General features: G+C 47.8%; 1 protein-coding gene across 1 annotated transcript; it reads right to left on the bottom strand.

Annotated features, from left to right (window-relative positions):
* Positions 1–9602: 9602 nt before the first annotated feature.
* LOC100358370 (large ribosomal subunit protein eL15) lies at positions 9603–10322 on the bottom strand. Its single transcript, XM_002717298.5, has one exon. It carries the CDS (start codon positions 10267–10269, stop codon positions 9655–9657), a length of 615 nt encoding a protein of 204 aa, XP_002717344.1. The 5' UTR covers positions 10270–10322; the 3' UTR covers positions 9603–9654.
* Between the last annotated feature and the right edge of the window lie 1361 nt (positions 10323–11683).

Consider the following 11683-nt stretch of genomic DNA (forward strand, 5'->3'; position numbering starts at 1 on the left):
CGCTGAGCACAGGTTCAGTGTAAGGTAGCACAAAGGCCAGTGAGAAGAGGACTGCTAGGGCTTAGGAAAGTGGAGATTTCAAGAAGATGAGAGAGCAGAGATGGCTGGGATGAGGAAGTGAAGGACCTAGGGGAGAAAGGTGTGGCTGCAAGACCACAGGTTTGAGAGGTGGTATCCTTGCAGGGGGTGGCAAGGTGCAGTCTGTCCCAGCCCTAGTCCCTTCAAATGCGACCACACGTCCAGGCAGACACAGGGCCATGGGCTTTGGTCCTTCACTTTCCCCAAAACCAAACTCTTTAAGATTTCATTTTATTTCTTTGAGAGGCAGATGGACACACACACAATATTCCAGCCATGGGTTCACTCCTCAAATGCCAGGGCTGGACCAGTGGAAGCCAGGAGCCTAGAACTCCATCCAGGACTCTCAGGTGGGCGGCAGGAACCCAAGTACCTGAGCCATCAGGGTGCACATAAGCAGAAAGCTGGACTAGGAAGCAGGACTTGAACACGGACACTTCAGTATGCGATGCAGGTGTCCCAGGTAAGGACTTAACCACTAGGCCAAACATCTACCCCCATCACCAGGCTCATGACTCCCCATCCTAGCCAGGGGTAGCCCACTCACAACTTAACAGAAACCTGGGAGTCATCTGTGCTTCCTCCTTCTCCCTCACCCCCACAGTCAACCCAGCAGGAACTGTGCCTCTTCCCTCTCCTCTGCCATCACTCTCCTCTGGGCTGCCACCATCCCTCTCTCTGGAGTTGTGCGAATGGCTCCTCCTGCGCTCTCTCTGCTCCCCACTCTTGTCTGCCTTCCCCTCTCTCCACGCATCAACCACAGATCTCACTTGCCTGCTTACCACAACAGCGGCCATCACACCCCAAAGCAAAATCTGTATTTTTCACTGCCCAACTAGCACTGTCTCTGTGTCTCTCATCTCCTCTCTTACAAATCTTCACCTTGTCTATCGCATTCCATCTACACCAAAATGCTGTGGACTAAGATGTTATGGGGACCCCTTCCTCTCCCCCCTGGGAGCCTTCACAGAGGAGGTACTCTGTCCTGTGGGGGTGATCTTCCCCCACTATTTTCACAGGGCTGACTCCTCCTCTTCCTGTTCTCAGCTTGGATCGCTACTTCCTTGGGCAGGCCTTCCTCACCCTCCATGTCTGAAGCTGACCTCCCTGAGTCTCCAATGCAGCCTACTAGCCACTGGGTAGCACAGGGGACAGTCTGAAGTCCTGTGTGTTCACTGGAAGTTCAGTGAGCACTCAAGATGCAGCACAGAGTAGGTGCTCAGCAAGCACCTGATAAAGGACTGAAGCTCAGTTAGGTCTTCTGCCACTTCCCAGCTCCCTGGCTCCTCACTGAGTGGACCCTGCCTTCGGTGGCTTTCTCCTCCTCTTCCTCCCTACGCTAATGGCTCTGAGGGGAGGGGCCTCCCATAAGTGAGACAGCACTTCAACATTTCATAGGAAATGGAAAGATGAGTTTACTTTGGTGCAAAAAAGTGTTTAAAAGATTTATTTTATTTATTTGAAAGACAGATTTACAGAGAGAGGTAGAGACACAGAGAGAGAGGTCTTCCATCTGCTGGTTCCCTCCCCAGATGGCCGCAATGGCCAGAGCTGTGCCGATCCGAGGCCAGGAGCTTCCTCTGGGTCTCCCATGTGGGTGCAGGGGACCAAGCACTAGGGCCATCTTCTACTGCTTTCCCAGGCCATAGCAGAGAGCTGGATCGGAAGAGGAGCAGCTGAGACTAGAACCGGCACCCATATGGGATGCCAGCACTTTAGGCCAGAGCTTTAACCCACTGTGCCACAGTGCTGGCTCCAGTGCAAAAAATTTTGAAATCCTTGCATACAAAGCATCTTCAAAATATTCATGGAAGAGATGTATTATATGTGTATTTTAAAATATTTGTGTACTATGAAAAACCTCTTTTAGTCCTATTCTTGCTTTTTTTAGTGATTTATTTATTTGAAAGAGTTACAGAGAGAGAAAGAGAGAGAGAGAAAGAGAGAGGGAGAGGTCTTTCATCGGCTGAGTCTCTCCCCAATTGGTCACAATGGCTGGGGTTTGTGCCCATCCGTAGCCAGGAGCCAGGAGCTTCTTCCAGGTCTCCTACATGGGTGCAGGGGCCCAAGGACTTGAACCATCTTCTACTGCTTTCCCAGGCCATGGGAGAGAGCTGGATTGGAAGTGGAGCAGCCTGGACTAGAACAGGCACCCATATGGGATGCTGGTGCTTCAGGCCAGGGCGTTAACCTGCTGTGCCAGCGCCAGCCCCCTATTCTTGTTTAATTAATTAAAGTTTTTAGTCTATGTATTTGAAAGGCAGAGCAAGGGGGTGGGGCAGAAAGACAGAGACAGAGAGACAGAAAGAGAGAAATCTTCCATCTGCTGCTTCTATCCATTTCCCAAATGGCTGCCATAGCTAGGGCTGGGCCAGGCCAAAGCCAGGAGCCAAAAACTCCATCTGGGTCTCCCACATGGATGGCAGGGGCCCAAGGACTTGGGCCATCTTATGTTGCCTTCCCAAGTGCATTAGCAGGGAGCTGGATCAGACGTGGATCACCCAGGACTCGAACTGGCACTCTGATAAGGGATGCCAGAAGCAGTGGCTTAATTCACTGTGCCACAATGCTGGTGCCCAGTTCTGTTTTCCCATTAACTGTTTAAAGCACCATCATACACCTCTAAGGGCAAGTTCCTACATAAAATGCAAGGGAAAGACTCTGGGAACTACTTAAAATAATTTCAAATAAATTATAACATGAATTGTAAGGCAATAACTATGCACTCAATCTCATTGTGCAATATTTAACTCCAATACTTGGTCTCACTCACTTATATTTTAGCCAGTCAGCTTGCAATGGAAATTTTTTTTTTTTGACAGGCAGAGTGGACAGTGAGAGAGAGAGACAGAGAGAAAGGTCTTCCTTTTGCCGTTGGTTCACCCTCCAATGGCCGCCGCGGCTGCCGCGCTGCGGCCGGCGCACCGCGCTGATCCGATGGCAGGAGCCAGGAGCCAGGTGCTTTTCCTGGTCTCCCATGGGGTGCAGGGCCCAAGCACCTGGGCCATCCTCCACTGCACTCCCTGGCCACAGCAGAGAGCTGGCCTGGAAGAGGGGCAACCGGGACAGAATCCGGCGCCCCGACCGGGACTGGAACCCGGTGTGCCTGCGCCGCTAGGCGGAGGATTAGCCTAGTGAGCCGTGGTGACGGCCTGCAATGGAAATTTTAATACAAGCTAAAGAGGATATTTAGAAAAGTAATTTTAATTTGTATGGTATTTATTTATTTGTTTGTTTGTTTGTTTTGTTTTGGAAAGGCAGAGAGATACAGAGAGATAGGGGATGGCAAGCGGAGAGAGAGAAGGGGGGAGAGGGAGGAGAGGGTGGGAGAGACGGAGAATACCTTCCATCTGCCGGCTCTCTCCCCAAATGCCCACAACAGCTGCGGCTGGGCCGGGCCAGAGCCAGGAGCCCAGAGCTCAATCTAGCTCTCCCACATGGATAGCAAGGGCCCAGATACTTGAGTGATCACCTGCTGTCTCCCAGGCCACCGCACATTAACAGGAAGCTGAAATTGCAATGGAGCCAGATCCCAAATCCAGATGCTTGGATATGGGACGTGGGCATCCCAAGCAGTGTCATAACTGCCAGGCCAAGTGCTCGCTTCTATAAAAATATTATCTTTACTCAGAAAATGAGGACTTTTATTCCCACATTTCCTCTCTTGGGATTGCTAAAGTTACAGGTGCTAATTCCAGGTTTTCGACATTGAGAAGTGATACATTCCACCCTATAGTGTACAAGGGGATGTGGTGCCACTAAGTCACAGCTCAGTGAGCAGGCGCCTGCTCTGTTTATGCAGCTGCAGTCCTGGTGTGGGTTACTCCACCTGCCCTCTCCCCTGGTCCCTCTTCCAACCACCAGAAGACGCTGGGGAGGTTTTATTCTTGCAGAAAGGGAGCGATCTACAGATCTTTGCTTCACTAACAGTACGCTTTAAGCAACCTGGGTAGTAACTGAGACAAATGCATTGTCAGCTGTCAAGTGTGTGTGTGTGTATGTGTGTGTGTGTGTGTGTGTAGTGAATGATTTGCAAAAGGCTTACCTTGGATGTGGTGTTTCTATTTCCCAGCTGTCTCCCTTAGTGATCGCCTAACTATATTCCGCCCTCACTCCGTTTAATAATAAATGACACAAATTAAAGCTGAAGGGGTGTGATTTACAATTTTTTGATGCATGGAAGTTTTAAAGTTACTGTTTCACAGTTAGCAGTTTATATGCATTTTAGGATCTTAATGGTGATTTAGAATAGGAGTAGTATCAGCTGTTGGAAACCCTTACACCAGAGAGGTGGGTGTTCTATGGGATGCAAAGCTGTCGTCGTAGATGCTTGCATCCCTTATCAGAGCGCCTGGGTCTGAGTCATGATGGGCTCCTAGTTCCAGCTTCCTGCTAACACACACCCTGGGAGGCAGCAGGTGATGGCTCAAATGGTCCCTGCTACCCACGTGGGCAACCCAGACGGTTCCCAGGTCCTGACTTTTGCCTGGCTCAGCCTTGGCTGCTGTGGGGATAGGGGGAGTGAATCAGTGGGTGGGAAATCTCTCTCTCTCTCTCTCCCCACCCCACACTTTTAAAATAAATAACAATAGATAAATATAAAAATTCTTATATCTGGAAAAGCTTGTTCCATTCTTTGTGTATGTGTGTGTACAAAATCAACGTTTTATTTTTTAAAATGTGGTACATACTCTGCAGTATGGCACCACGCTTAACCCTCGCAGAACTCTGCAGAGTGGATACTACATCTGCTTTGTATGCAGAGGAAACAGAGGGGACACGGAGCACGCCGAGTGTCCAGCAGCTGACACTCACGTCGAGTGGGACACATCTGTGTCCGGGCTGCAGTCTTTCGTGATGACACTGTGAGATCCACCTGATTGAACAAAATGTGCTGAAATGCTAGCGTTCTGGAATTCCCTGTTCAGATTCCAGAGGTCTGTAATTATAGGGGCCATAAATTTTCAGCTGAAATGAAACACTCAAATAACAGGAAAAGGTTGCAGGCAGTTCTGTGATGTTCCATTAGGCAACATCACACACTGGTGAAGCTGTAACAACACAGGAAATAATGTAACTGACGTCTGCTCAAAACTTGGCAGTGCAAACAATTTTAATCTCATTTCTTAGAACGTTAATTTTGCTCCAAAGGTTTTTTTGAAGAAACAGTTTGCATTTGACGAGAGGCATGGGTGGATACATTTTTCAGAGAGAACAAGTGCAATGTGGATGGGATTAATACTTAGATCTGGAAACAGAAGAAATGTAGAGCATTCTTGTGAACATCTAAACTGTCATGAACTAGTGACATTTGGGCTGCGAGAAATTTTGTGTTAGGTGAGGAGTGGGGCATGAGAGGGCAAGAGAGAGGCTTGGAGGAGAGAATCAATGAGGTGGGGAAAAAAGAAGTTAAAGAGGAGAATTCCTAAGATAGAGTTTTTAAAACAACTAATGGAGAGGAATTAACACTGAATGTGCTGAAGCAAAATATTGAACCTTCAGTAAACCTTGATCCAGACCTACAAAAAGGACGCATCCACAGACAACCCCCTGCCGCCTCCAGGGAACAGTCAACCCCACACAGCAACTCAGTCCTGGGGGAGAAGGTGGCTCCAGGGTCTGATCCAAGCAGCTGTTTCATCTCTCTCTCTCTTTTTTTTTTTTTCGTTGCCAAGCAACAGTTTCACCTCCTTGCTCTCTTCCATCTCCCCCAGTGTTCAGGTTTATTTGTTTTGATGCAAATGATTTTCTACCTTACGACACATATACACTGATGGGGGCTAAAATGTTCTGTGGAATTTCATATTTAAAATTTTTCCTTTCTGGACCTCTACTTCTAAACCTTATTTTTTTTTAACTTTATAAGTGTTTTTTGTTCAAATGATTGGGTTCTGGTTCAAGATGACAGATCAAGTGCATACATTTTCTTTCCCTTCCAAATGCCTGTTGAAATGAGATAAAATGCATTTTAAAATTATATTCATTGCCTATTGTTGTATAACAAATAACTCCAAAACTTGGGGGTTTAACATGACATTTTTTGAATCTCAGTTGTAGGGGAGAGGGGTCAGAAATTGGGGAGCAGATTAGTTAAAATTTTCTGGTTTAGGGTGGCTCCCAAGGTTGCAATCTCAATGTAGGCTGGTGGGCAGATGTGTGGTGCAGCTGTTAAGATGCCCCGTGGGCCACCCACATCCTATATTGGAGTGCCTGGGTTCAAGTCCCTGCTTGGCTCCTGAGTCCAGCTCCCTGCTAATGCAAACCCCAAGAGGCAGCAGTGATAGCCCAAGCAGCTGGGTCCCTGCTACCTACGTGGGAGACCCTGGTTGAGTTCCTAGCACCTAGCTTCAGTCTGGCCTATTCCTTGCCTTTGTGGGCATTTGAAGAGTGAACCAGCATATGGCAAAAACCTTCTCTTTTTCTCTCCCATTTACATAAAAATAAATATATAAAAATTCACAAAGCTGTCAACTGGGGCAGCAGTCATCTGAAGCTTTGGCCGGGCTCCAGGTCTCCGTGTCCCCATCAGGCTTCCGTGGCTGTGGGCAGGGACTCTGTGGTGACCGCTGCCAGACCGGCACCTGGCACACAAAGCGGGTGTTTGATAAACATGTACTGTCGAACTGAACACGTCTTCCCTAAAGCACTGGATGCACTTCTCTTTCCTGCACGTAGTGTTGGGGCCACTTTCCCTAACTACTTCTAGGGCTGTTCACTTCCTATTAATTTTCAAAAAATCATTATTTATTTGAGAGGAAGAGAGAAAGAAAGGGGGTGGGGAGAGAAAGAGAATCTTTGACTTACTTGTTCAATACCCAAATGCCCATTGTAATGGCCCAGAGCTGGGCCAGGCCACAGCCAGGAGCTGGGAGCCAGGTGTGCGGGGAGATCTGTGGAGAGCAGTGGTTGGACTGGGATGTACTTGAGAAGGAGAGAAAAGAGTATCAGTTCCCACAATGAGCTCTGCCCTCTCCCGTCAGCATGGCTGTTACCCAAACGACAGAGGGCAACAAATGCTGACAAGGAATTGGACGGCGGGGAACTTTTTAAACTTTTATTTTTTTATTTGACAGGTAGAGTTATAGACAGTGAGAGACAGAGAGAAAGGTCTTCCTTCCATTGGTTCACCCTCCAAATGGCTGCTACAGCTGGCGCTGTGCCGATCCGAAGCCAGGAGCCAGGTGCTTCTCCTGGTCTCCCATGTGGGTGCAGGGCCCAAGCATTTGGACCATCCTTCACAGCCCTCCCAGGCCACAGCAGAGAGCTTGACTGGAAGAGGAGCAACCGGGACTAGAACCCGGTGCTCCTATGGGATGCCGGTGCCACAGGCAGAGAATTAACCAAGTGAGCCACAGCACCGGCCCCGGAACTTTCTTTTTTTAAAGATTTATTTATTTTACTTGAAAGTCAGAGTTACACAGAGAGAGAAGGAGAGACAGAGAGAGAAAGGTAGAGAGAGAGAGAGGTCTTCTATCCAATGGTTCACTCCCTAGTTGGCCACAATGGCCAGAGCTGTGCTAATCCAAAGCCAGGAGCATCTTCTGGGTCTCCCATGAGGGTACAAAGGGCCCAAGGACTTGAGCCATCTTCTACTGCTTTCCCAGGCCATAGCAGAGAGCTGGATTGGAAGTGGAGCAGCCAGGACTCGAACCAGCGCCCATAAGTGATGCAGACACTGTGGGCAGTGGCTTTACCCGCTATGCCACAGCACTGGCCCCAACAGGGAACAGTTATATGCTATTGGTTGGAATGTAAGTTAGTGCAGCCACTGTGGAAAACAGGGTGGAGATTTCTTTAAGAACTAGAACTAGACTTGCCATGTGCTCCAGTAAGCCCACTACTGGGTATATACTCAAAAGACTTGAACACAGTGAATCAGAGAGATAGCTGCACCACAGCAGCACTGCTCACAGCAGCCGAAATGTGGAACCAACCCAGGTGTCCATCATCAGATGAATGGACAGGGGCTGGCGCTGTGGTATATGGGGTAAAGCTGCCACCTGCTATGCTGGCATCCTGTATGGGCGCCAGTTCAAGACTGGGCTGCTCCACTTCCAATCCAGCTCTCTGTTATGGCCTGGAAAAACAGTGGAAGTGCTTGGGCCCCTGAACCCACGCGGGAGACCCAGAAGAAGCTCCTGGCTTTGGATCGGCACAGCTCCAGCCATTGTGGCCAACTGTGGAGTGAACCAATGGATGGAAGACCTCTCTCTCTCTCTCTCTCTCTCTCTCTCTCTACTTCTCTTGCTTTCTGTGTGTAACTCTGACTTTCAAATAAATAATAAAAATAAAATCTTAAAAAACAGGTGAATGGATAGAGAAAATGTGGTATTTGTACACAGTGGAATATTATTCATCTGTAAAGAAGAGTGAAATTCTACCATTTGTGGCAAAATGTTTGCAACTGGAGGGCATCATGTTGAGTGAAATAAGCTGGACGCAGAAAGACAAACAACACACGTTCTCCCTCATATGTGGGAGCTAATTTTTTTAATGAAATAAAAGCGGAAGAAAGAAATGCCCGTGTGTACTGCTGGGCTGCAAGTGCAGCTGAAGTGACGCCTGACTGACAGCAGGGACTCCAGGTTAGAGCACCCGAGACTCCACCCTGAGAAAGCACCCCCACCGTGAGACTATGGTCTGGACTAACTATGGTCTAAAACTAAGACCATGGCAGTGCTCTGCATCCTGCTTGGCAAAACACAGACATCCTCTAGCATGACTGCTCGAGCTTCAGACAGGCTGTGCCTGGATTAACATCACGATTGTAATTGGTCTATGTCCCACACAGGATTTTTTTTTTTTTTTTTTTTGACAGGCAGAGTGAACAGTGAGAGAGAGAGACAGAGAGAAAGGTCTTCCTTTGCCGTTGGTTCACCCTCCAGTGGCCGCTGCGGCTGGTGCGCTGCGGCCGGCGCACTGCGCTGATCCGATGGCAGGAGCCAGGTGCTTCCTCCTGGTCTCCCATGGGGTGCAGGGCCCAAGCACTTGGGCCATCCTCCACTGCACTCCCAGGCCACAGCAGAGAGCTGGCCTGGAAGAGGGGCAACCAGGACAGAATCCGGCGCCCCGACCGGGACTAGAACCCGGGGTGTGTCGGCGCCGCGAGGCGGAGGATTAGCCTAGTGAGTCGCGGCGCCGGCCCCACACAGGATTTAGGTCGGTACCTGGACTAATGTCAAGACTGTAATTGGTATTATCAAGACTACAACTGATACTAGATTTGCATATGCTTTTAGGTCAGCTTGACCCTAGCAACCATGCATTTCCACTCCCCTCCTTGTGGTTTCTGCCTTTATTTTTTTTTCTCTTTTAAAGAGTTTATTTTACACCTATTTTACCACACAGCATGTTTTAAACACTGACACATGAATCCCCTAATAAGATAAAAGTTTACCTTATTAGAAACAAGATACCCCAGTCTTCAAACATTATTGTACTTTTAACTTTCATAATTTGACAAAGCATTCATGAAATTATTGGCAGACTAGTTTTAACAGACAAATAACACCCTTAAGCAGACGTTGACTGTCCTAAATGGTTTATTAGGTATGAATTTCACAAACATTACTTGAGTTAGCGGTAACGGTGCAGCTGGAGGGTATTGCGCCTTCTCCAGGCTGCACGGCGAGAACCACCAATAGTGTGGTGGAACTTGTGACCCTTTCCAAGGCCACGACTCTTGCGGCCTGCAGATGTCAGCCCACGCATTTCCCTGTGCTTGTGGACTGGCTTGGTGATCCACTGGGTGTCAGGATTTCTTCTGATGGCTTTATGGAATGGATCAATAAGGATAACCTCAAAGAATTTGTACGTGGAATCTTCACCAACCCAGTAAGAATTCAGGACTCTCAGAGCTCCACAGTGGCGCCCAGCTCGTTCCTCGGCAACAGACTGAAGGCTTCGTGCAAACTTGAGCTGGTTAACGCCATGATGGACAGGCTTGCCGTAGGTCGCACCCTTGGGAACCGGGCGCTTGCGGCCACCACGGCGCACACGAATCCTATAGATGACATAACCTTGTTTGGCCTTGTAGCCCAGCCTGCGCGCCTTGTCGGGCCGCGTGGGGCGCGGCGCCCTGTGCAGCGCCGAGAGCTGGCGGTACTGCCAGCAGCGGACCCGCAGGAGAAAGCGCATCACGTCCGACTGCTTCTTTCTCCATAGCTCCTGGATGTACTTGTACGCGCCCATCCTGGCTTACCTGATGGCTGCCGGCAGACGGAAAGGCGGTTTTTGCCTTTATAAACCCTGTTGCTTTGAGCTTTGGGATTGAGAGTTCTTTAGGGCATGAGCCTGTTCTTGACTTCTAGCAAATAAAGGAGTGTCAAATTTTATCAATGTGTGGTTCTCCTCTGTTTGTACTTGCTCAGGCACAATGCAGCGTTCTGTCAATTTGTTTTAAATCTCTGTCAAATTGTTAAAAATTATATTCTACTATTGTTTTAATGATTTTATGACCTTTTAGAGTGCACTTATATGAGTGAAGTTGAACATGTTTTCATTTGATTATTGTTTACAGCCCTCACCTATTTTCCTACTGGACTATAGGGTCTTTTTACTTTTTATTTGTTGATCTCTTTACTTAATGAAGCATTAAGCCTTTGGCAATGTAAATTAAAGATATGCTGTCTCAAAAAGAAAAAAAAGAATAGATATTAAAAAAAGAAACAAATAAAGAGGCACACATGAAAAAAGAACAAAAATTCACAATAGCAACAAGAGCTGTTTACATAAAAACTTCTTGGGGCCTGCATTGTGGCACAGGGTGCGTAAGCCACCACCTAGGATGCCATCATCTCCACTTCTGCATAGCTCTCTGCTAAATGTGCCTGGGAAAGCAGTAGAAGGTGGCCCAAGTACTTGGACCCTAGCGTCCATGTGGGAGACCTCGATAAAGCTCCTGGCTCCTGGCTTTGTCCTGTCCTAGCCTAGGCTGTTGTGGCCACTTGGGAAGTGAACCAGCAAATGGAAGATTCTCTTTTTCTCTTTCTCTCTCTCTCTCTGTAACTCTGCCTTTCAAGTAAATAAATCTCAAACAAAAAAGTTCATGAAAAAATAGAATTAACTCTACTGTTTGGGGCAGTGTGCGAGATCCCAGTGGAAAGAACGGGCCATCAAAGAAGGAGGTACCTTTCTCTGAAGGGAGGAGAGAACTTCCACTTTGACCATGGCCTTGTCTAAGTAAGATCGGAGTCGGTGAACTCAAAAGGTTTCCAGCCTTGGCAACTCACGACAAGAGCCTAGGGTGATTACTGACGCCATAAACAAGAGTGTCAATTGTTAAGTCAACAGCAGGAGTCACTGTGCACTTACTCCCCATGTAGGATCTCTGTCCTTAATGTGTTGTACAATGTGAATTAATGCTATAACTAGTACTCAAACAGTACTTTACACTTTGTGTTTCTGTGTAGGTGCAAACAGTTGAAATCTTTTCTAAATTGATCTTTTGTATATAAAGAGAATTGAAAATGAATCTTGATGTGAATGGAATGGGAGAGGGAGTGGGAGATGGGAGGGTTGCGGGTGGGAGGGAAGTTATGGGGGGCAAACCACTGTAATCCATAAACTGTACTTTGGAAATTTATATTTATTAAATAAAAGTTAA

This window comes from Oryctolagus cuniculus, chromosome 13 (genome assembly GCF_964237555.1).
Source record: "Oryctolagus cuniculus chromosome 13, mOryCun1.1, whole genome shotgun sequence".
Lineage (NCBI taxonomy): Eukaryota > Metazoa > Chordata > Mammalia > Lagomorpha > Leporidae > Oryctolagus > Oryctolagus cuniculus.

Excerpts from the sequence above, each read along its gene's own strand:
- LOC100358370 (XM_002717298.5), bottom strand. The coding sequence starts at position 10,269 with ATGGGCGCGTACAAGTACATCCAGGAGCTATGGAGAAAGAAGCAGTCG.